Here is a 26,093-nt window from a genome sequence, read left to right as displayed (position 1 = left end):
AGTTGGGTCATATATATGTGAGTTATATTGTGCCAGTTGCCCTTGTAGCTACAAAGTGGGCTCTGGTGTTGGCATTTTTCTGTTATCCTGTACTCATCTTTGCTCAGCCATTTCATTCTCTAGTTCTTTTCTTAGATGATAAAAGAATAGTATTCTACTGTTTTGATCTCAGTGGATACTCAGCAAGCACAGGGTGATGCTTGAGTTCTGTGCTAGATCTTTTGTTTCTTGGCTAAAATGCTACTTCTTTTTCTCCATTTTTCTAGTTTGATGATTGATTTAATTGAAGTTGAAAAGGAGCGTCTTCTAGATGAGGTAAGCAAGTTCAGGAAGTTTTGGTTTAAAAAGGCCCATATGTTCTACATGTAGTTGTTCTTGCATTGTTTTTTCCTGGGCATAGTTCCTGTATGTGCAAGAATAACCTTAATGCTGTAGAAACAGATGCCATGATGATCAGTACAGTGGTTTAAGAGATAACTAAACGGGTGAAATCTGAAAAATAATGACAATCTTTTTCTGTCTTGGGGTTTTAAGGTTACTCCTCTGCAAATGCAAAAAATAGTAACAGATATTTGGTGAGAACGTTTTTTTGCGAGAGAATAGTTATTTGCTGGACAGACTAGTTTTTGTCCTATATGTAAGAGAGGTTTTATAGGAGCATTGTGCAGGGTTTGTTTTCCCAGAACATCTTTAAAGAACTTCAAGATTTTTCTTGGTATTTTAATGATACTTTTATCATATAACATAGAGGTTTGTCTGGGTGCTTTTATCCTTCTGTGTTGTAATACTTTATGTAAAAGATTACATTTTAATGGATCAGATCTTTTCAGTTTGTGTGGATTTCAGATCTGACAGATTCTTAGTAGACTTTAGTGCTTATTAAATGTCCTGAAGAATCAATTGCAATCGTATATTTATTTGCCAATTATTTCACATTACTTTGCTTAATTTTCAGTGGTTTACTTTGGATGAAGTGTCCAAAGGAAAGTTGCATTTAAAACTGGAATGGCTCACATTGATGCCAACTGCTGACAATCTAGACAAGGTATTAAAGGAACACATTACTTTCATTCTAATCTTAATTGTTTTGGGGTGATTTTGTTGTGACTTTTTTGTTTATTTGTTAAGTATGTAACCAGTTCTCTAGCTGCTGTGAATTTGGAGAAACTGTAATTTTACTTAGAATAATAAAGCTTTATTCCAAGTGTCTGTCTTCAGAAATCTCAAACCAGTCATAAGTGTCAATGGTTTAAATGAGATTTTCAAATGCTGTGGTGGTTCTCTCCCCTCTCTCTCCCTTCTCTCTCCTCTTTCTCTCTCCCCTCTCTCCTCCTTACTGTTTGAGAATATCTGCTAACATTTCATTAGTCTGGGAGATAAAGCTGGATATGATTTTACAATCTGTCCAATCTAAAAAAATATAAGTAGGAAATGAGGCACAAATTTCCATGCAAATGATTGAAAACTTGTTTTTATGCTTCATGCTATGAATTAGTGAATGTTTCCTTTTTGGGAGATGGTTTGGGGTTTTTTTTTCAGAGATGGGACAGAAATAGTAATACTTGGTTTCCAGAAAGTCTTACAGTGTGTTTTTGTTTTAGGTGCTAACAAGCATTAGAGCTGATAAAGACCAAGCTAATGATGGGCTTTCATCTGCATTGCTCATTCTGTATTTGGACTCAGCAAGAAATCTGCCTGTAAGTTATGTTCTCATGGATACCCTTTTGTCAGAGTCCCTTGGGTACTCCCAGCATGTCTTGCTTGGTAGTGTGACACACTGCTTTACTAACACACATTGTGCCATCTTCTCTGTAATTCCTCTCCTTTCAAGATGTGTAATATAAGGTCCATCTTTTTAGTAGCATAGTATTATAGCTATATATTTAATAAAACATTACTCTTTAATCAGTATGGTTTTTCTTTAAAGAATGCTCCTTTCCTGGACTTGAAAGGCTGCATGTTTTTATTACATGATGTTTTCCATAAATCGTATGGGATTAGATGAGGAATTTTAAGGAACTAACTGGGAAAAAACCCACTTCCATATGTTCAGGTAAACTTGCTTGCTTTGGCTTAGGGTATTGCTGGAGATTTAAAGATACTGAAGTCCTCATCATGAAATTGATACTGTACAGTTACAGTGCCAGAATACATGATTTCTGTCAGATTTTTTGCAGGGTGGTTTATTTGCTTGTGCAAAAGATAAAAATAAATCATGTTCTCTCACTCTGTGAATTTATTCTATAGGACTGTGAAATGATTTGTTTTGGAGTTTATTTCAGGTTAATGAAGTACTGTTCCTGGTTGTAATTGATAGCAGTAACAAATTTAACCCTCCTGTAAAGAGATATGTGGAGCTTAACTGAGTTTTGCTGGTTTTTAGCATTGCTATTAGATGAGAGGTTCTGGAAGTGATAAAATATAAATCAGAGAATACAGTTTTCAAGCTTTGGATTTTTTTGCATGCATTTTTCAGATTTGTCTGCTGAAATTAAGTTTAAATTAAGTTAAATCAGAGTGGTAACAAATGAAACCTTAGTAGCCCAAACAATTTACATGACTGACTAGTGATTTCATGTCTGTTCCAGGGTGTACAGAGCAGAGTTTGGAAGCAGTATTTCTCGGCTATTTTAAAAGCTAAAAAGACTCATTTGGAATAGATCCTCATATTACCATTTTAACCTCGCTGTGTATTGAATTCAGGCAAAATCTCTAACTTAGCAGAAAAATAAATAGAATTACTGCAATACAGAGTAAGCAGCAACAGAACAGAATAGAATTATGGTGTGCTTTGCATCAGTTCCAGAGTACTGCAACAGATAGAGAAAGACTGTCTGCCATCTGTTTTGTGTACTAAATTCAATTGAAGCAATTTATGTATCTTCTTTTTCAACTAATGGATTTTACTGAAATAACTACAAATTTAATACGTTTGGTAAAATACACTAAAGCCTCTCATTTAAAATAAATGGTGTAAAGTTCTCTCATGCACCAGTTCCAGTCTTTTCCATACAGCTCTGATTCTCTATGTTACATTCTCCAGCAAATACTGTGAGGCTTTTCATAAATTAATTTTTTTATTTTAAACATTCCCTACTATTGTCTCCCTCCTTTGGAAAGATTAGGTTGCAAGTTTTGAGTTGTACCTATTTTTGCAGACAGTATTTTAATTTCAGTGCATTTAGTCAATAGATCTCTATACTCTGGGGCACATACAGGGGGAGGTTTTTGCACAAAGCTGACCAGTTAGGAAATTTGGGGGACAGCATCCCAAATTTCCTATTGCTGCATCTGATATTCTGTCTACAGTGCAAGAATTGCCTGGGTGGGTTGAGAATGATGGTCATGGTATGGGACCTGATTAATCTTCTTACTTTTTTCTTCTTCTACCAGCCCAGAAAAGCAGTTGCAACAAATGACTCATTATTTAACTTCAAGTAATTTTCTTTCCAGTGTTGTAAAGAACATAATAGAGAGTAACACGGAACAATTGCAAATTCCATGTACAAGTTTTCTACAATAGAATTATATGATATTGTGTTAAATAAATTTTTCCAAAAAACAGAGACCAAGAGACTTCACAGTTATGTCAAATAGGGGGACAATACCATGGGAAGACTTTTTTATGCAGGAGATCTGAGAAGGTTCCTGTATATTCTAGAAAGACAATGTCATGGAGATTCTACGTGAACTGCAGTTAATTGTGAATAACTAGAGCTTTTTTATGGCCATAGGATTCTAATATGGAGCAACATTTACAAGACTGAACATTTGCTGGTTTCTCATGTTTTGCTCAAGTTCAGTGGTAGGGGTTGTGTAGAGCAATAACAAATGAATTTCTTGTATTGCTTGTATTTATGGAGAAGAGAGAATTCAGAGAATGAAGGGTTAAAAATTACACTGACCCTAATTAAGAGTTGGAAGGCTTTTGAGCACAACTTTAAAAGTTCCAGTGAAATGTTTTCTACATGAATAGTTACTTTTTATTACCTTTTAAATTGCTTTAAGTGAATGTTTATCACTGGTACATTTTAGATCATGACTTCAGCCTTGTTTTGTTCGAGTTACAGTGTTGAGTTACCCCTACACAGACCTTTGTTTTGCACAGGTGCATCATAGTTGTGAGTTTCTGGCATCTGGAAGAGAAATAGAAATGGTGTAGAAGGCTGGTCTCTGAGTTAGTAAACATTAGTTGGTTCTGCCATATAAATCTGAACTAACAAGAGTGAGCCTGGAAAGTGGTTAATATATTCAAGTAATTAATAAGAAAATAAAATTGAAAAAGCATTCCACCTTCCTGTGCTACAGAAAGTCAATTAATGAATGAAACTATTTATAATGACAAATATTTACTTTTTGTTACCTGTTGTTTACTCTGGAATCCTTTGACTATTTTCCTTAACTTTTCTGTGTAGTAAAGCTGCTTATGCATTCATTCTGCCACAATCCCATCACTCTGCTTTCTCCTTCCATTTCCATCTTCCTAAGAGTATCTACGAGGGAAACTTTGGGTGTGGATACTTAAAAGAGAGGAGAGCATCGGGACTAGTCTTTTGTGAAAACACTACCTCACTCTATAGAGCACTATTTGTGAGTTCTCTGGTATTGTTTGTATTGTACCTTTTCTCTGCCAGAGTGTGGATTAGTGCTACTAAAGCCACTCACTCTAGTGGAATGAGAGCATGCAATTTGTTTTCCTGCATGGTTTCAACAAGTGTGCATTGTTTTTGTGCTATTTTTATTGCATTTTAAAGGCTACTTAAATTTCTTTGATCAGCATATAATTGGGTAAGTAATTAACCTTTTATGATAAAAACCCAAGATAAGTTTGTTATAAAAGTTCTTTACATTAAATTCAAATTGCTGATTGATTGAGAAATAAAATGCATACTGTACTAGCACACTGTGTGCTGGTTAATTTTTGACTTTTATTGCAAAGAAATTAAAATAATAAATACTGCAACCAACATCCCCACACTTTCTTTAAAAGGTGACACACTCAATGTTTGTAAGAACTTGCAACCTCTCCACACTGGTTCAAGTTGCTTTAAAAATGGGTGCAGTTCTTTGTGCTTCCCAAACTATAAATTCCCTTGTAAATTCTATCTCACTCCATGATGCTCCTTGTTTTGCAAATTCCCAAGCTCCTTTTCTTTTTTTTCAAATTAGTCTGTAGTTGGGAGAATCCAGGCTAGGGGGAACTACCAAGTAATATTTTTTGCTTGAATTTAATGTTACAAAATTATTAAAAACTGATGAGCCTCTGAGTATCTTAAACTTAAATCTGGAAGTACAACCTGGGTATCTTCAAAAAGACTGAGAATCTGTTCAGAATAAATATCTTTTTGCCAGAGAGAGGTGGATTTGTCTTTGGAGATTGTGCAGATAAATTTGTTGCTGACTGGCTACATCATAATCCTTGATTTTAAAACTTTTTTCCAAAGCCCAGAAAAACCCTTTCTGTTAGTTTCTCTGTAGAGGTTAATTTTAAAGTATCTAAAAAGTTGTAACCATTCTATAATCTTGTTAAAAGTTAATGAATGAGAAAGGCAATTTACAACCTATGGTCCCATCATTTTGGTGTTAAAACTCTTAAGGAGTTGCTGTGTTTTTTAGTTATACAAATACATCACTAGAAACATCATTAAAGTAATTATTATTTTAAAAAACCCAAGATGCTGGATTAAGAATGTAGCCCTGATGGTTTTTGTGGATCTTAGGATCTTTGTGTTAGGACAGGTTGTCTATGTAGAGCATTCATTTAGAAATCGGACAAAACTTTCCAAATCCCTGAATCAAATTGTGAGTCAGAGTAGAACAGCAACAGTTCAAAGAAAGCTGGGTCTGGATTCTCTTCTGCAGCACTGGGAACTGCCTGGCTCTGCAGAATCCTGGGTGCTGATCTAGCTGCAAGCAGCCCTAGAATTGCCCTTGTTCCCAGGGCATCCTTAAACATGGGCTGTTACACAAACATTCACACCTGCAAGCCCAGTCTATTATTAAGATGTAACATGGAGAAATGTTAAAAAGGGAGCTCACTTCCTATGGAGAGAGGAAAATCCTGAGTGCTCTCTGGGTGTATTGACTGCTAGGTTTGTGACACCAAGACATTTACCCATCAAAATGTGATTTAGCTGAAGTTAAGGTGTAAAAATTGTGTTAGTTTAATTTCCAAAAGTAATACTAGTTTTATGATAATCAGTAGTTTGTAACAGTTTTGGTGTCTGTGTAATATGTAAATTATCCATATTTAAAATTAGCTCTTACAGGTAGTGACAGTCTTCTGGTTATCCAGAGAGGATGCACTCAGAGATACCCCAAACAACACTTAGTGAATCAAAAGAAGTAATGAGTCATAACCAAAGCATATTGAATCAGGAGCTGGCTGAATAACAAACCTGATTTTCACTTGTATAATTAATGAATTTGTTATTAGGATTTACTGTAAATGTCACTGGCTGTTAGAGAATTCCACTGTGTCATTATCAGTATATTTCTTGGATAGCCTGTCCTCTTTTCCTGTAACTGCAGAGACACTCAGACACAAGACTATTTTGTCATCTAAAGCAAGACCCTCCCTTTTTAGATTGGATACCCCCTTTTCTCCTCTGAGTCTCCTTCTTCCCAGCCTTTCAGCCACCATCTTCATGGATGTGCAGCTTCTTCCCTTGAAGCCTGAAGCCTGGCTTAAACATATATGCCCCAGCTGATGTCCCTCTTGGCCTATCCTTGCTATGATTCCAGAGGAATTGAGATAGGTTCAATATCCAGGAGTCAGTGGCTGCCTGCCCTTATGTATGATCACATAGGTTTGGTTTTGACTTCTAAAATTCTTTGAAATAATAATATAGGAGGGGAAAGATTTGTATTGAATATGCAGGTGCAAATGGAAAGGAAAAAAAAGTCCAGTAGGTTGAGTGGCAGTTTAAGATTCAAAATTATTTTGGTGAGTTGTAGATGCCACCTGGTAAAATCAGGTACTTCTCTGTAGAGGACAGTCAATCCATCCTTATAAATGTGGGATGGAAATAGAAAAAAAGAGATTTAAAAGAGATCTTTCTATAGAAGGAGATTTGTAATTGTGCTGTGTCAAATTGTTATGAAAGAAAACACTGTAATCTGTGTAGAAAAGAGGAATGCAGCCTGTGAGATGTATGGCCTAATCCTTTTGTTCTACTGAGCTGTTGCCAAGACCCTGATCTTGGCTGTAGCAATTTAAGCACTGATGATGAGAGAGACAGTGACCATGGCTAGCAGAGGGAGTTCAGCCTTAGGAAATAAATAAGTCATGGAAACACAGAAAGGTTTGGGACCTTAAAGACCATCTCCTTCCCATCCCTTTGCCATGTGCAGGGACACCTTGCACTAGATCAGGTTATTCAAAAGCCCCATTGAACTTGGCCTGGAACCAGGGATGGGGAATCCACAACTGGTACAAAGTGACAATTTTATCTTTGTCATAAAACAGGGAACAGTGCTTAAACTCCAGCAAAGACCATACCTGTCAAGCATTTAAAACTTTGCTAATGAAAAACAGTTAAGCATTAGTTTCAATGAGGGATAATTAGTTTCAACTACAGATAGTGTGCAGTCTCCATCTTTGAAGTTCTGCAAGTACAATACTAAGTTCCTAATGTGTCAGATGAATGACTGTGTACAATTCCTTGATTTTATTTTAAGAAAGATAATGTTCAAGAAAAATACCCCACAAAAGTAGTTCAAACCTTGTTTCTGGTTCTCTCAAGTTTAAGAGTTGGACTTGATGTTCCTTGTGGGTTGCTTCCAATTCAAAATATTCTGTGATTTTGTCTGGCTATTGTATGCTCATTCTCAAATAGAAGTTTTCAAGTAGGATGCCAGAATCTTTGGAATATTTTGGCCAACTGGAGTATATGACATCCTAAAAGAAACTGCAAAATAATATTTCTGCATAAAGGTTAAATCTTTTCAAATTTTAGTCACTTAGATCTTCATTTCAGAAAGGCATTTCTTTTGGCAAAGCATTAATCTCAGTTCCTCTTTATAAATCAAAATATGTGCAATTTTTTTATTGCTTCAGTCTACAACTTCTAAAGCAGAATTCTCCCTTGAAGCAAAAATGTGTCCCTAAGGAAAAAGCCAGCCATTGGTACACTGGAAGTCTATTTTATTTACAAATCTTATTTCCTGAAATTATTTCTTATGAATGAAATGCAAATTTTCCTAGACATTATTGTGTCACTTAAAGAACAACATATTAATTTAAAAATAAAATTCTAAAATTTCCATATTTAATGAAAAACAGAGGTTTTGTCCTGCTAAGCCAGTTTAATTTCCTATTTTTAATATATTTGCATGTCTTCATTCAACTGAGTGAGGTAACAGAGCTTCATTCTAGTTAGCATCAGTTTTCTGAAGAGGCTTAAAGAACTTTGACTTTCATAATGGTATAAGTCCCTATCAATTAGATACTGTAACTTTTCCCATAAAAGGACTCCTTTGCCTAAATACTTATCAGAGAAGCTTCTGGGTTGTGAAAATATGCTCAAGCAAATTCTAAAAAAGGTTAATTCAGAAGGCAGTTCATAGGACATCAGGCATTAAATAGAAATATTTTGTGAATTATCTTTATTAGGATTAAAAAAAAAAATCAGAGAAATACAAGCAGACTGAAATTGGGTATATTAGTTTTAAAGCAGAATAAAAATGTCTAGAGGAGAAGAGGGAAAAAAAAAGTTTTGTCAGACTTTTTGTTGTTGTGATGGTCCTTCATTGTTTTGTTTGAAAGATGTTGGTTTGATTTTTTTTAGGTTGATTTTTTTTTTTCCCTGCTTTGTCCTATGTTGTTGTGTCATAATTTATTAACCTAGTGAAATTACTTCATTGCATGTCTTATTAACCCTTCCTATGTTCATTCTCTCCTGACTTAAAAGAATAATCCATTAGAATTTAACCCTGATGGCTTGAAGAAGGCTGCTGTTCAGAAAGCCCTGAAGGTAACATTAATGTAGTTGTCCATTTAAGGTCACAAGAGTAATTGGAAATGCACGAATGCCTGCAACACTGCACTTCCAACACTGGATGGGATTTCTATTGCCAGATACACACTTGGTGTAATTCTGTTTTACCTGAATTTGATTTCAAGAAGCCAATGTCAAGATGCTGTTAAAATACTGTGGTCTGTGGTAATTTGAACTCTGGATCAGATTAGTGGAGTACAGGCTGCTTGAGAAGACTGGGGAAAAGTGCTGGGAACTAATTTGTAGTAGTGACTAAAGAATGAAGCTGACATGAAAGCTAAGACATCTTTTACATGCTGAGTGATACTTATCACTCATCTCTGAATGATTGGCTTGGAATAATCTTGTTCCTGCTAGATGTTTTCAAAAGGTTTTACATCTTTTATATGACTGCTAAAGAAATTTAGGCCAGTTTTTGGTAGGCAAACTTGGAAAGGGCCACATGCTCAGCTGGAGTAACTTGATCAAGGGACAGACTTTAATGGCCTGTCAACAAGTCTGTCAGTACCTGGTGTTAGAGGTGCATTACATGTGTGTGTGCACATTGCTACCTGCTTAATTTGGATTAAGATTATTCCCATTTACATATCAGCATAAGTGACGGGGTCTTTTTGTCAGCTCCTGTAGTTTCATCATTTTATGGAGAAAGTTTCAGGCACCATTTTGTGGACAAAGAAAAAATAATGTCACCTACCATTTTAAAACACCACCAGTTGCAGTGTAATATGGCTTTCTTTCTGTTCTGTAAACCTTTTTTTTTTGTTTTATTTGAGAGCTAAATATTTTTTCCTTGGAAATCGTAAAAATAGAAAGGCAGCATTCATCCAAGAAAGGAGTGCTTTCTTAACAGCTTTATTTCTAAAGGAAAGTATGGTTCTAAGCAGTATGTCACATTAAGTTGAGAATTATTAGTGGAAGTATGATGTCCAAAATATAAGTTCAGATCAAAAAATATATCTAAATGATGCACTTTCTTAATTTAAAAATATAAAATATTTTAATCACTTGGTTGCAATTGTGACCTTACATGCATTAAGAAGATTTTAACTAACTTTCTGTTGATAGACCTGATTTTCCTACAGGGTAGATCTCAAAATAACCATGTATCCTACATTTTCTAGGCTTTTTAAACTGCATTAACACCCGCTTGAGATGATTAACTTTCATGTCTACATTTTCTTTCTGAATTGAATTTTTGTTATATTGAATTGAAATTCATGAAAAACACATAGTTGGAATGTTCCTTTGCATATATAATTTGTTTCTAAACTGATGTTTGTTTTCACAGTTTGATGTAATGCTATACAGCTGGTGGGCAAGGCTCAGATATGGCAGATGATTGATTCTCTAATAAAGAGTATTTGGTAAACTGTAGAAATATCCCTTACATACATTTAGTTTATATTCTTTCTCCCCAAACTGAAAAGTAAAAAACATGAGTGTTGGATACCACATCCAATTTAATAGTTCTGTATATAAAGTTCCTGAGTTTGTGTTGTCTTTATCTTTCCCATCTGCATGCAATATTCATTTTGCAGTTTTAACTATGCTTCATTAGCTTTGGGGATTGTAATGCTCATTGAAAGATAAGAATTTGCATCTTACCAGTTTCATTTCAAGAAAATGGAAATAAGTCTAAAACTCCTGCTTATTAGCAGCATTTTGCTTCAGCATATTTAGGTAGTTGGATGCCTTCATGTTGATGTGTTCACCAGCTACTTGCCAGTCTGCCATTCCAGCCAGCTGAATAAAATACTGAGAATAATAGAGAAGCATGTAGTAGAATGCATATGATTTGTATTTTTAAGATGCAAACATTAAGTTTCAGAGGGGAGAGGTTTTGCTTTATTCTGAAGGCAAAGTTTTTGCTTTTTCTTTACCAGTCAGGAAAGAAAATAAACAGCAATCCCAACCCACTTGTTCTGCTGTCAGTTGGACACAAGGCGCAGGAGAGTAAGGTAAGTTCCTGCTCTTTAGGCTTGGTTCTATCTCCACATATTTGGTAGGTCTGTGAGCTTGGCATTTGGCTACCAAACCATGAAGAATATATACAACACTTAAGTTGCCACCAGAACTGAAATTGGCAGCAAGCAGCCAAGGATTACAACCTATGACCTAAAACCAATTTATCAACTAAACCATGGCACCAAGTGCCTCATCCAGCCTTTGCTTAAAGACCTCCAGGGATGGTGACTCCACCAGCTCACTGGGCAGCCCATTCCAGTGCCCAGTCACTATTTCTGTGAAGAATTTTTTTCTAATGTCTGGCCTAAACTTTCCCTGGTGCAGTTTAAGACTGTCCTCGTGTCCTATCATGGGTTGCCTGGGAGAAGAGGCTGACCCCCACCTGGCTACAGCCTCCTTTCGGGCAGCTTCCTGACATGGAGCTGTAGAGAGCAATAAGGTTCCCCCTGAGCCTCCTCCAGACTAAACAGCTCCCTGAGCTCTTCCTCATCAGACTTGTTTTCTAGACCCTTGCCAAGCCTTGCTGCCCTTCTCTGCACACACCAAATAAAAGGCCCAAATGAAATATGTGCTCATCTCTTGACACCACCTCTATTAGACAAACTGTTTTATAATTTGTGTACTTCCTTTTTTTTAACTTCAGATTAGATACAAGACCAATGAACCAGTATGGGAGGAAAACTTTACTTTCTTTGTACACAATCCCAAAAGACAAGATCTTGAAGTTGAGGTATGTCTCACTCTCTTTAGATACCTTTCTTTTCTAAGATGTTGCAGTAGTAACATTCACACATTAAAGGCTGTTAGGAAATGAGACTGTATACAATGTGAACACAAAACTAAACTTATACTTAAAATTACTTAAAATTAAAATTATACTTAAAGTATTTTTATTTTTAGACCAGGCAATGAAATGTTTATTTCTGTTTACTGCTAAAAGGAAGAAAAACTCTAACCAGGCTCTCACATGAATAACATAGTTAATGGTTTTCTTTTCTAATGTAAAAAAAGTCCAAAAGTAAATTTGGTGTACCAGTTTGGAACTAGGAATCCTTCCTCTCTCATACCAAGGAAATACTCACTTTATCCAAATACTGTATCCCTTTATGCTGTTGACATGTCCATGACATAGTTCTAAGAGACTGAACTGTAAATGAGGACTGTCTTCGTCACTCTTCCTCTAATAGCTGTGGGAATTCATTTTCACATGGACAGTTTGGAAACCGTGTAGTTATTTTGATCAAGGGTCTGGTAGATGTAGATGTGGTGGTTACTTTTCTATATTACTTTTGCTGTAGAAGGTAAGGTTGAAGAAACAAGTCATTGAGTATATTTGTTTTTACCTCTTCCAATGTAATCTTAAAATCAATGAAACTTGGTTTAAGAACAAACTAATATTGTTTGTATTTTTTGTTTTTACATAAAAATGTAATTTCCTTCTTTGAAATCTTACAAAGCAGGTGATACAAAGCAACTTAATTTCTGTGTTTCTTCAGGTGAGGGATGAACAACACCAGTGTTCTTTGGGGAACTTCAAGCTGCCTCTAAGCCAGTTGCTAGAGAGTGAAGATTTAACTATGCATCAGCGGTTCCACCTGAGCAACTCTGGTCCCAACAGCACTATAAACATGAAGATTGCACTCAGGGTACTCTAAAACCTTTCCCATTGTAAACATCTGAAAGCATATTTAGGGCTGTGGTGACTCCTGGTCTTTCAAAGAAGCCAGTACATTTCCTTTGATGTCACCTGCCAAGTGTCCTTGGTCGTGCACAGAGACAGCCTCTAATTTGAATACAAGCCATTTGAAAACTGTACAATTCTCAAAATGAAACAATAGCCACCTGCATTAATTGAAACTGAGGTTCTGTGTGGCTTTAGGTTTGGAAATCATGTTTGGAATCTGAATTCCTTCAAATCTCTTTTGAACCCCATGGGCTACAGATCAGTGAAGTAGCCTCTTTCTAGAAATGGAGCTGAGGTTCTGATGCTTTTGAAAAATAAAGTGTATGAGGAAGGGAAGTACCTTCATAGTACTGGAAAAATTCAAACCAACTTTCAAGCATCTTGGAGTTTTGAAAACAAAACTTGCATACCTGAAAGTTTATTTTTTTTCCCGTCTAAATTATTTGATTTAATAAGGTACATATATCTCTTTGCAAATGTTGCCAAACTTCTGTTATTTTTCTTTCCAAAGCCCTCTGTTGCTTACATGTCATTAATAAAGTAACCTATAAAAGAGAAAGTAAGGACAACTAATGAGAAACAATTGTGATGTAAAATTAAATTTCAAAAGAGTAGAAGAAAAAAATGAAATAATATCTTTCCAGATGGCTACAGCTGCAAAGTAAATAGCACTTACACCAGAAGTGCTTAGAATATGGGAAGGGAATAATGAGGAGAATAATTCTTACTGAATGGAGAATTTCACATAGCTTGATAGTTACTGCAGTTGCCATGAAGAAGGTGGAGATGTGTTTTGTCATGCAAAGCATTTCATATTTTAGAGTTAGTAAGTCTGAATGGTTTTGATTCTGCTTTGGTGTTTTAAATTTACAACTTGTGACCAACCAGTACGCTTGTAGAAACAAATTTGTTTCTGTTTCTTATAGTGCAAAATAGTAACATTATGTGTATTTTCCTTTATCCAGGTCCTTTCTCTAGAAAAGCAGGCAAGATCTCCAGATCATCAACACTCAGCCCAAGTAAAAAGGCCATCTGTTTCCAAAGATGCACGAAAATCATCTTTTAAGCCTCAGGTTCCTGTCTCGCCAACATCTGATCCAAACAAGTCTGTTCCAGCATCCCCAGTGACTGACAGTGATAAAAAGACTGATGCAGCTGATAAAAGTCAGCCTCCCAATGCCAGCCCGCAGTGGCCAACAGATCTCAGCCGCAGCTCCTCCAGCCTTCACGCCTCCAACTTCTCGTGCTCCCCCAGCCACCTGTCGGTGAAGGAGCCCACGCCCAGCATCGCCTCCGACATCTCCCTGCCCATCGCCACGCAGGAGCTGCGCCAGAGGCTGCGCCAGCTCCAGAAGTACGGCCCGCACTGCTTGCTTTGGCAGCACATCCCAGCTGCTTCACTGAGTGCTTAGTTCACATCTCAGTAGTACTTTTCACCGTGCAGTCATTATGATTTTCTGCTTCTTCCTGGTATCTCAGACAGAAGCTGCAATTAGAAGTTCCTTACTGTGATCATCTAGAAGATAAAGTCGCATTTCTTCTCATGGCTGCACTTTGTGGTTTCATGGCAGTAGTTGCCTGTTTCACCACTGAATCCTATTAGCATTGATTAAGCCAATTAAACTGGAAATAGTTGGTCTTTTAAAATAACTTGGAGGGATATTTGACTATAAAGGATGTTAAATGGGTAGTCAGTTACTATGCAGTCACTGAAGATTGCTGCAGCCATGCTTTCTTAAATTCTTGAATTTTTTTTTACTTGCCTCAGTGAGTAGCTATACTTACAAAGTACAGACAGCTGAGCAGCTATCCTGCTCTGAATAGGAGACTGGAAACTATTCATTCCCTATTCATGGAGCTTCTCTGTGAACCTAAGTAGGAAGTTTTTGGTTTTTTATTTTCAAGGGATTGCAATTCATCTTTTTTTTCTGTCAGAGTTCATATAATCAGCTGAGTCACAGAGGCTGGACAATCTCTGGTTGGTCATCCCTCTGCTCAAAGCAAATCCCTCTTCAAAAGATCAGGTTTCTTGGGCCTTGTCCAAACAATTTTTGGTTATCTCCAAGGATAGAGATGCCATAAACCTGTTCAGCAACTCTAGTGCTTAGCCACTCCACTGTTAAAGTATTCTTCCTTATTTTTATTGAAATTTATCTTGCTGCAGCTTGACTATGGCCTCTTGTTATTTTACTGTGTACAGCCCTGAGGAGTCTGACTTGGTCTTCTCTAAAATGTCTGTTTTAAGTAGAGGGAGGGCTGCAGTTGAGTCTGCTGTTGACTCTCTCTTCAGATGGTACAAATACGCCACCTGTTTATGTGCTCCAGACCCCCATTTACCTTCACAGTCACATGCTAACTTGTCTCTCCTGGTCCAAAACAGAGTTAGAATTTGTTAATTGTGATAAAGATTTAAATACTACTCCTCATGTAATGTACAAATGTCATACTTGTCATTTGGTAAGAGTGGTAAAGCTACAGAAAATGAGGTCCTTTATTGCAGACCACATGTTTTAAGTGCTCTTACTTTGTTTTTTATTTTATTATTTTAACTAAGAAAATACTGAAATTAAATTTTCATTATATTTTTTTTGAGTGAATGACTTGGAAATTTTAATGGAGCAATCATTTTGTAGTAGGTATTCACAAAACAGGCACTCTTCTCCCTTGAAGATAAGATATCCTTCAGGTGGCTGAGAAATGGTAAATACAGCACATGCTGTCCTGTGTGATGTGGAAAATACCTGTAGTCAGTTCACACAAACTATAATGAGCATCTCATGGAGATGAGGGAATGGCATATGTTGACCATTCTATAAAACACAAATTCTTAAACATGGTGCTTGGTTTTTATTTAAACATGACCTGTTAATGTAAATTTATTCTAGACTTATTTTCATGGTGATGTAAGCTATAGAAAAGTAAAATGGTTGTGTTTGTACTGTGATTTGAACTTTTACAACAAGAAATGGATTTAAATTTTAATCCTGAGAATATCTATTTCTGTGATAAAAGAATTTAGGAAAGAATCAGCTGGTCTTCTAATTGGCTTCTGGCCTTAGGTAAGAGTGGCCCATGGCTGAGGTTTTCATTGCAGTTAGCACTATTATTCTTTCTAATTTCCTAGATACTGCTTTGATGTTTATTTTAGGGCAAGCAAGTTCCTTACTCATAATGATTTTTGAAGTACTAAGGAGCAGCTGACCTCTGAACTGATAAGAATACCTGGTTTATTTTGGAGAGCAGAGTTGTTGGCCAAGGAACTGAAGTATGAGAATCTGATGAGGATATGCTCACACACTCACATGTGTTCTCTTCTTTCACATTGGTCTAGACTAGTTAAATGGATAATACATGATTTCTGGGAAAACTTCTCAGTTAAATCTTACTTCTAATTTGCATTTTAAAACCTAAGCATAACGCTCTGCTTTTTCCTGCAGTGGAACAACTCTGGGGCAGTCTCCATTAGGACAGATTCAGCTAACAATTCGTCATAGTTCACAAAGAAACAAACTGATTGTGGTGGTGCATTCCTGCAGGTGAGCATACAATACACAATCTCATATCTGGGCACATTTCTTTATAAAAGTTTTTCATATCCTCACTTACTCTTATGTGGATTGATTAATCTTTGTTATTTTTAAAACAACATATGCATAAATACAAAAATAGAGAGAGCTGTACTTAGAACCAATAAAAACTTTGTGGAAGATTTTACTGTGATTTTATACTTGTCTATTATGCCTCTGTCAGATTTTAAATGAAAATGACATTCAGATTTTTATCAGCAGTGTCTGAAAGCTGTTTCTAAGAGACTAAATTTTTTACAGAATGACCTAAAACATGTGATTTCTAAAAAGCCATATCTAAACCTCAAATTGCAATTGAGGAAACACTGCATTCCTACCTCTGCTTACTGGTCATCTGGTTTTGGACAAGTCACTCCACATCATATTTTGTGCAGGGGAACTGCTTCATGTACTCAATTGGTAGTAGATGGTAGTGTAGACACTTATGTTAAGCAATGTCTCATTGATTTTCTAAGTGCTTTTCCTTGTTTTTCATTCTCACAGAAATCTGATTGCGTTTTCTGAAGAAGGATCCGATCCCTATGTGCGAATGTATTTGTTGCCTGATAAGAGACGATCAGGAAGAAGAAAAACACACGTATCAAAGAAGACATTAAACCCAGTGTTTGATCAAATGTAGGTTCTAAACTATGTGTAATAGTTTTGTATCATTGAATTACAAAGCTGTCAAATCAAGATTTCTGTGCTTACTGAAGAGTGAGCTGTTGAAGTTCCTGGTTGTCACCATTAGACTTGATCATACCTTTCTCTTCTGCTGTTCTCCTTCTAGTCCATGTTATCACTACTTGCTGTTAGCAGCCACTTCTGTCTTTCCTGCCTTCCTACATCAGTTCCATGCTCCTTGTGCTGGTAGCTCAGCTGCAGGATTTGCTCTCCTGGCAGATGGTGAGAACATGAGTGCCTTTAGCTGGCCAGTGCTGCTGATCTCTCTTCCTGCCAGAAAGCTTTTGGCTGGCTGAGTGCCTGCCTGATGCTGCCAGCCAGTGCCTGTGCATGGTCACATTGCTCAGTCACTCGGTGGCAATTCCCAGCATCCAGGGAGTCAGGAAATTTCCTGGTAGAGTATATCCTGGCCCATATGTTGGAAGTTGTACCAGCCTGTCCAATATTATATTGCAAAAAAAATCCTTATTCTTGCAGTCATATTTTTGATAATAGTTGCCCTCACATGTCTGTCCCTTACTCTCCCACCCATCATTTTTCAATAAAGACCTTTCTCTACAGACAGCAGATAAACTCAGGGAAAACACTTCAGTCCCTTCTGTCCAAGGCAAATCTGTAAATCATTAGTTAGAGGCTCCAGCAGGTTTTTTGGTAGTGTAGCTCTGTCCTGTTCATTCCAGGTAATAGATTTATTTCACTGTGCCTTTCCAAGGAAAATATATTGCAAAGCAATAAAGCTATTTAAAAACTGTAGTGACAAATAGATGTAGGTTGTGGTATAACCTTGTCCTGACTTTAAGTTTCAGCTCTAGCAAAGAGCTATCTTTGGTAGTTTTCTTTAGCCAGCCAGGAAAGAAAAGGAGCTCTGGTTATTAACTACAGTAAGAGTGACCAATCTTTCCCTTTTTGAAAATACTAATACTGAGCTGTCAGTACAGTAGGGTGCCACATTCTCTTTTCTCACAGTCAGTGCTTGACCTTTGTCTCCTTTTGTCTCGTTCATGTGTTTGTTTTGTTTTACCAGTGGCCTCTAGAGGCCAAAGGTAACAGAAGTCTCAAACATTTGATGTTGATATTGATCAGTTTTCAAGAAACCTTTTAGGCAAAACATTGGGATTTTTTTATTTGTCTCAGACCTCATTTTTTAATTTGGGGAGGGAAATGGTTCAGTTTTGATTTGAGTGGCTGTTTAGCTGTAGGAACTGAACTTGCACCTCTGGTACAGAATTCCCTCTAAAGCATCTCTTTGCCTGTCAGGTTTGATTTCAGTGTTTCCCTGCCTGAAGTACAGAGAAGAACACTAGATGTAGCAGTGAAGAACAGTGGTGGATTCTTGTCCAAAGATAAAGGGCTGCTTGGCAAAGTAAGTTGACAATAAGCAAATTCTTTAAATATAGCTTGTTATTATATAAAACAAAAATCCTCTTCACATATGAGTTAGTGTTGATTGAAGTACCTGACTCAGGTATGAAGCCTTCAAAAATTACAAGTGCCTTAGATGTGAGGCTTTAGTAAGGGGAAGGAAAAAACTGCAGAGTCAGATTTAGAAAGATGAGGCAGTAATCTCTTCTAGAGAGTGGTAAATTCACAGTAACAAAAGAAATGTGCTTGTCAGACTTACTAATCATTCTGTCAGAGCAAGGAAAGAACAAGTAGAAACCAGACAATATTTCAGAAAATGTTCAGGCAAAACTGGAAAGACAAACGAATACTTAGGGAAACACACAAGTAATTAAATTCCCAGTTTGTAAAACCCATGAGAAAGAGCTGCTACTGGAGACATTCCCAGTGCCAACACCAGCTGTTGTGTTTGTAACTTCAGTGTTCTATAGGCACACATTAAATCACCCAATTTGCTACACACATGATTTGGAGCATGAAAAAGGAATGGTAAATTTCTACACCCTTTCAAAGTGCCATATAGAGCCCTGTGAAGAGAAGCAGAGATACAGAATCATGGTCAGTTCGTGGTGAACAGTATCCTCAATGTTCCTGTTCATCCAGAGGGCTGTTAGGAACACATCTGCTGATTGCTGCTGCCATGCTGTGACGTGCTCTGGGACTGTACCACTGAAGGGTGTGGATTATAAAGTCAAAACCAGCAACTTGAAATTTTAGGCAGATAGCAGAGAGCTGTGATGATAAGGATGTAAAATACATCATTTACCAATGGCATTGCTTACACTGGAGTTTACAGGATTGTCAGATTTGATCTTTAATAGAAATAGAATGAAAGGCACACACAGTGCATTGATTGGTAATTTAACTCTCCACAGGTATTAATACCTCTGGCATCTGAAGAACTTGCTAAAGGCTGGACCCAGTGGTAAGTATAACATTTCCTTTATTAATAACAATACTACATACTAACAACTACTGTGTTAATAATAGTTTTAATAATACATGCTAAATGTAAAAAAAGGAATCCTTTGGTTTTTTCTTTTTCAGGTATGATTTGACAGAAGATGGTACAAGGCCACAGGGTGCAAGTTAGGCCCACGGACACCAGGAATTCCTCATGCATAATTTTGCCAACCTTTATATATTTTTAACACATTGTTTTCAGAGATGTATCAATATTATTTTTATAGCTTTACTGATTTAGTTCTTAGACACATCCCCAATAATTTTATAACACTTGGTCATTTCATTTAGACATAGCCTTCCTCATTGTTAGACTTTGTATTTTATTTTGCTAAACAGTTCTATGTGTTACTGTAATGTGCAATAGTACAGTAAAGTAACCTTTTGTGTTTAAATTGATCTTTATGATGGCTGTACCTATTAGAAAGTGAAAAGAACATGTTCTGCTGTTTTCCTGCCTTGTTTTATATCTCACCAAGGTATACTGTACCATGTAAATATATACTATTTTTTTATAATTCTTTCATGCTGGTTTGAATTCAGAAGAAAATTAGATAAAGGATACAGATATTTTCTTCTAAATGCATGTTAATTTCTTCAGATGAATCTCTTTTGTCTTTGCAGCACAATGGTCTTAATCATTTTGTGATATTCTGCAAAAAGAAACTGCAGAAAAACATTTTTACTTTATTGTGTTTCTGGCCCAGTGGGGCTAGCTTAAAATGTATAAAACATTAACATTTTAATATTTATATATAAATGTATTATTGGGAAATCATGCTATAGAATATTATAAATAAAAATGAGAATTCTATAAATATTGTATAAATAGAGGATGAGGTCCACAAATCACAGTTTCTAAATCTGAGTTTCCATTTAACGGAGTAAACATAACAAACAGTACAGTTTTATTATACAGGTTCAGTTGGATTTTGTTATTTATTCCTGTACTCCGGAGTACTAGACGTGATTTTTTGAAGGTATGAGAACATGGATTTTTCTGTATTATATAGAAGATCTCTAACCATTTTAAACTGTCCTTACCACCATGTTTCACTGATTTATAAGTAGACAAATCAGCTTGCAAGTTAAGTTCATATAGTAGGCATATGCACAAGACATATGTTATTTTTATTCTACAGTTCTGTGCTAAAATGTATGTTATGTGACACCTTCTGTAATACTCAGATGAACACCAGTGGGTAAGAAAGTGGGACTGAGATGAACCTGGCTGTCTTTGACAGTTGCTTCATTGCCACTTAGTGTGTTTGGTGCATGTACAAAATGCACTTCAGGGGTGCATGCAGGTTTCTGAGCAGTGCTGTCCTTCTCCTGAAGCAGTGCCCTTGGGCTGGGCAGGAGGCAGCAGGGACACCATTAGCACAAACTGATCCAGGCAGGCAGGATCTGAAGGGAGAGCATCAGCCCAAACAGCTGAGCTCTTACTCTAATTTTATGAATTATGGGATTTTTTTTTTTTTTGTATTCAGAACTGATTTTTCTTTTTCTGGTAAGTTTTTTCAGACTGTTAGAAAAATGTGCATTAAGAATCCAAGAGAACAGCTTGGCTTTTGCAGAGCCAGTGTCCTCATCCTTGGAGAAGTATGCAATTAGACAAAGTATATTATTTAGCTAAGATTCTAGAATGATGTCTCAGCCAAGAAAGAATTTTAAAGCAGAATGATAAACTCTTGAAATTAGCTTTATTGCAAGACTACTGACAGAACCTTAACTCTAGATGTAGAATTTGCCTACATTACTAGATGTACCAAAGTGCCTACCATAGATGTAGCTTTTTGTCTTTTTCAAGTCTAAAAATTTAAGTTTGTCTAAATTCAATTTAACATGAACATTTGTTATGGATATGTGTGACCTGCATCATATAGCTCTATACAGCAATGGCCTTCTCATTGCCATGTTTTATACAAGACAATTTTATCAAACAATCTTACATTGTAAATTGTACTGTAACTGCTGTTACTGCGCTGGGGAATAGAGATTCTTCGTAAGAAAATTTACATTTGAAGGCTTCACTGTATATTGGAATGTATGGATAGCTATGTATGCACTCATCTATTCATATGAAATATATTATGAAATACATATTTTCTTTGCTAGTTCTCCATTAAGATCTTAAGAATGGAAAGACAGAATTATTCTTAATGCAATGAAAATGCAGAAACCAAATGTTAATCTGAATAAATGAGAGGTGTAAGTGTAGCAGTTCAACATAATTGTCTTTTGCCTTGGTTCAGTTTGAGGTGGAAAGATTTTTGCTCTTTATCTTGGCCAGTGACTGCATAGAGTTTGATCTGCAGCCAAAAAATAGGGTGTTAAACTGATTCAGTGTTTCAAGTCTTAAGTGAAGTTTGGGGACAGAAAACTGCACTTAAACAAAAAAAAATTTCTGTCTCTTAAAGTTTTAAGGTGGAAAATAATGCTGTGTTCAGGCAAATGTGAAAGGATAGCACAGAGTGAGTAACTGAATAAAGAATATAGGGCAGGTTTTCAAAATAGCTCACTACATAAAATTAGGGATTGGTTCTCAGAGATCCCATTTTCCATTTAGGAATCTGAAATTGAGAGACTGAACTGTCATTGCAGTTCAGCAGCTAGAATTCCCATAGTCTATCAGTTCTGGATGCCAGATTTCAGAAAAATTCTCCAGAGTGAATTTGGATCAGACTGTGAGTGCCTAGATGAGATCAATTCTTTGGGTAGTGGTTGCAACTTTTATATTACCAAATTCCAGTTGTTCCATTTATATGGAAATAGGAAGGACAACTTTGCCTCTGGGAAAAAATTGCACCTCATTATCAAGTCATTTATTCAATATCAACTGATAGCTTTTCATGTAGTTCTTGTTTATCCTGTGCCTTAAAATATGAACATATGAAGATGTTTAAGAAATGGTTAAAAATAAGCTTTGTTACCTGTATGTACCAACACGTGTTCTGTACTATTGAAACTGTTTTTAGAATTACTCTGCTTCACTGACAAGAAAACCAGCTTTCTTAAATATAGCAGTGGTATAACTCGAACTCAAATCAGCATGGATATCGCTTGGAGGTGGACTGAGAGAGTTTTAATTTTTTGTCTCGAATCCTTTATCAGAGCTGCAGCAAATGGTGAGAGTTAAAATGAGAACAAAGGGTAATCAATTTTGTACAGATTGCCTTTTTTGCTCATGTAATTCTGCATTATGATGCATGTATTTATTCAATAAATGGTTCATATGGATGTCAGCGTCTTGCTTCCCTCTACACACACTTCACATCCCTGTTGTAACTGGTAATAGGATGAAGTGAATTTTTTAATAGTCCTGTATCCAGACTCCTCCTGTAAGCTAGGGAGCCCTCCTGAAGGTCTGGAGGAAGATTTTTGGGTCTTACATGAGAGAAAGTGAAGTGAAAAGTGCAGGATACTTCATGGGGATTTATTTCTGTGCTTGTTCTGGAACAGATTCACTCATAACAATTAGTAGGTCTTTTGTTCAACTTCAGTGGTTTCTTTTTCTCTCAAAGTGATCAATTGAACAAACTGTCATAATTCTAGCACTTATTAAATAATTTTCATTAATTATGCTTTCAAAAGGACCTAGAACTGTATTTAATTTCTTTAGATTTTGAATCAGCAGATTTCTACCTGTGGCATTCTTTCCTATTCTTTCATTTGCTTGATAAGGCAAATATGATAGAAAATATAATGATGTACTGCATAAATTAAAAAAGAGGTGTTGTATCCTCTATCCATTCCAGAAAAGGGGCCGTAGAAATTATGGTCTTTGCATTAAACATTAATTTATAATTAGTTATAATTCTATAATTAATTATGATACCTCTTCCCATAAACATCTAAGCTTGTCTGAATTCATAATATTCAGTCAGTTTTCATCAGCCATAAATAAAAGCTGCAAAACTTAATCAGTCACCATCCCATTTAGAATGGGCCCCACTGGATAATCCTTTATTTTACTAACTACAACTTCCATTTTGATTTAATTTGGGTTTTTTCTTTAGAGGAAACATCCCTTTTTTTAGCAGAATAAAAAGCATCTGCTAATCAATGGGAAGGCACCTAAAGCCAAGGAAAAGCATGGCTCTCTCCACATTTCCCTCATGGCAAGGTGGCTCTGGATTGCACACTCCCTGGTACTACCAGTACTGATCAGGTGTTGAATTTTCCTGACTTGGGTCAAGATCAAATCTTCTATTCTGTTCTGAAAGACAGGTGGTACCTGGATCAGCACTGCCTGTGTATTCACAGATCTTAGAGAGCAGAAATAACTGTGCAAGAGACTCATGGCTATTTTCAGTATTTTCTCAGCTAAGAGCTGAATACAAAATTGGTTTCCTATGAAGTACCTCTTTTAATCAATTTAATTGTTTCTATTCTCCCCCAAACAAACTCTGATGGTACCTTTTGGGTAGAAAGAACCCAAACTGCAGATTATCCTGGACCCATTTGTGCTTGTAGCTGGCTGCTGAAGTGGCCAGGTTATTTAATCCCAAATGGTGGTTTTATATATTCTGAAGTGTGCAAATCTTGAATGCTTTCTTACTGATTTCTAAGGCAGTCAGGCTCTTGACAATATTCTCAGGCACCTTCTGAAATATGTTTTATGAGAAATGCAAAATCCACTTGTATTTCTTTCAGTGTTATGTAGTAAATTTAGCTGCCAGAGTAGATGGCAGCTCTGGGAGGAAAGTTCTCTAATCTGTATTCATGTGATAAAGGTGATACTCTCTGTTCTCACTGTCTGCAGGGAATATTGCTTGCCAGTCATCTACACTAGAATCCAATTTGAGCAGGCTCCTGCATCTGCTTCCTCAGACACCAACAAAGTAAAGCCAACCTGTCTTTCATGTTAATCTTTGAGTCTTGGTAGCTGTAAACTTTACAGCAAGGGAATTAAGGCCTAATAATGATCATTCTTCCCTTTGAGATCTATATAGGAACAAGTCCAAGGACAGCCCAAAGCCAGCAAGATTCCAGCCTTTCACACCCAGGCAGTGGAAGGGTGTGAATCCTTACTGCCCTCAGAGCTGAGCACCAAGCACCTCAGCCTCTGTGCAAGAAATGACAGAAGAAAGTTCTGATGTCCCTGCACCCAACTGTATCCTGTGAATTAATTCATCAGCTGTGTGGTAAGGATCTAACTGATGATCAGTTTTATTTATTAATTATTTAAGCAAAGTAGCTCCTTTCTGCAGGATGTAGATGAACTACTGAGGTCCCTTCCTACCTCAATTCTATGTCTCAACAGTATATTTTTTAAACATTAAGGTAAGCTCAGTAAATGTGCTGGAGCTCTGTGCACTCCTGGCCTGTGTTTTGGTCTTCCTGGGGATTCTTCTTCCTGAGCCCCAGCTCTCAGGGATGGGCATGTAGCTACTCCAGCTGGGCAGAAACAGGGAGTCACACAGCTGGGAGCTTGCTGAGTCAGGATGCAAAAAATTTGATAGGAATTAAAAATATATTTATCTGTGCATAGAACTTGAGTTGAAACATAGATAATACTAGCAAAATGGTAATTGTAGGTACTGAATGAAGGTCAGTAATTTTACTTGATAATTGGGAAAACATCCCTAAACCCAAAAAGGGTGCATACATTTAAGAGATTGTTACCAGCATGAAACTTGTCCTTTTATTCTAGTGAATTTGCAGGCTAATGTGTTATTCTAAAAACTCTGAGAGCCTGAAAACTAAAGCTTACTAAGCCTGTCACAATGATTAATAATTTAATACAGAATATTTTACAAGACAGTTTCATGCAGACTTCCCATAGGAGAAATACTTCAGCTGATAGGCTGAAATCCCTGAAGTGGTTTGCATGATTGTTGTTGCTATCTCTTGGGTTAAGTTGAAGTTACTGTGTTGCAATGTTTTCCACCTACAGTTTATAGGAAAGTTTGTCTAGTTTGGCATGAATCATGAAATTCTCTGAGCTCAAGTAACTGTGATAGCACTGAATGGGTGCTCTGTTCTAACTTCCAGCTCAAGAGTCCCACTGGATGCATTTGATGAATTGACAACAGCATCAAAATGAATTTGATTGTCTCTAACCTGTCATTTATCCAGGTGATGACACTGAAATAAAGGGTAAAATGGGTTAATGGAAATGAATATTCATGACTCATGAATGGTATTGGTAGCAATGTTCGTTCTTTGTTTTATGTGGTAAATCATGAATTAAGTTGCATGTAAAATAAGTAAAATAAGTTGGAATAAAAAGTTTAAAAAACTAAGATTAGCTTTCTGACAAGTTTCAATCTTAGTTTTAGGCAACATTGTTCTATGCCACATTTTTTTATTCGATATGCTTCTTCAAGTTTGGATTATTAAAAACATAAAAAATGCTTAGTTTCTATTTTTTTCCCTATAAAAACATTTTAGTTTTGCTAATCTTGTTTTCCACATTGAGACATTAAAGTTTTTCTATGCATAGTCATTAGTGCCCAGTGTTTGTTTCTGAAGGTACTGTTACATTCCACTAGATGGTAGTGCAGACCCTATTCTCAGAATCGTTTTTTGCTGCCTGTGCACTTCTGTTCCTTGTACAATAAGGAAGTGCTCTGGATGAGAGGCATGTTTGGGAGTGCAGCCTCAAGTCACCCTGCCTTAAAAGCACTGAACAACAGGTGTGGTCCTCACTGTGCTCTGCTCTCCCCCTGTCCTCTGAGACTCTGGAGAGCCTAAAATAATTGAGTTTCATAATGGGGGATTCAATTTGCCAGAATGGTTTTGTAGAAATATTTAGTGATGAGACACAGGGAAACTTTAAAAATGGTCCATGATGTGAGGAAACATGAAACTTCTGGAAGATAAAGG

The 26,093-nt window shown here is 36.5% G+C and overlaps 1 protein-coding gene across 3 annotated transcripts in view; it reads left to right on the top strand.

Moving 5' to 3' along the window:
- Positions 1-22,502, top strand: part of ESYT2 (extended synaptotagmin 2) — an 81,079-nt gene extending 58,577 nt beyond the window's left edge. Inside the window, exons 11-24 of one of the 3 annotated variants that reach the window (XM_033058746.2) lie at positions 267-315; positions 956-1,045; positions 1,602-1,697; positions 4,489-4,590; positions 8,913-8,975; positions 10,883-10,957; positions 11,608-11,694; positions 12,461-12,610; positions 13,614-14,002; positions 16,086-16,184; positions 16,719-16,850; positions 18,156-18,261; positions 19,175-19,224; positions 19,347-22,502. In XM_033058746.2, the coding sequence (XP_032914637.1) occupies positions 267-315; positions 956-1,045; positions 1,602-1,697; positions 4,489-4,590; positions 8,913-8,975; positions 10,883-10,957; positions 11,608-11,694; positions 12,461-12,610; positions 13,614-14,002; positions 16,086-16,184; positions 16,719-16,850; positions 18,156-18,261; positions 19,175-19,224; positions 19,347-19,392 (1,534 nt within the window). In that variant the 3' untranslated portion in view covers positions 19,393-22,502. The remainder of the gene's footprint in view (positions 1-266; positions 316-955; positions 1,046-1,601; positions 1,698-4,488; positions 4,591-8,912; positions 8,976-10,882; positions 10,958-11,607; positions 11,695-12,460; positions 12,611-13,613; positions 14,003-16,085; positions 16,185-16,718; positions 16,851-18,155; positions 18,262-19,174; positions 19,225-19,346) is intronic. The other 2 variants (XM_033058756.2, XM_033058764.2) reach the window with 2 other exon arrangements.
- The last annotated feature ends 3,591 nt before the right edge of the window (positions 22,503-26,093 follow it).

Source organism: Catharus ustulatus, chromosome 1 (genome assembly GCF_009819885.2).
Source record: "Catharus ustulatus isolate bCatUst1 chromosome 1, bCatUst1.pri.v2, whole genome shotgun sequence".
NCBI classification, from domain to species: domain Eukaryota; kingdom Metazoa; phylum Chordata; class Aves; order Passeriformes; family Turdidae; genus Catharus; species Catharus ustulatus.
Note: the sequence above shows the minus strand (reverse complement) of the source record. Positions and strands in the feature narration are given on the sequence as shown.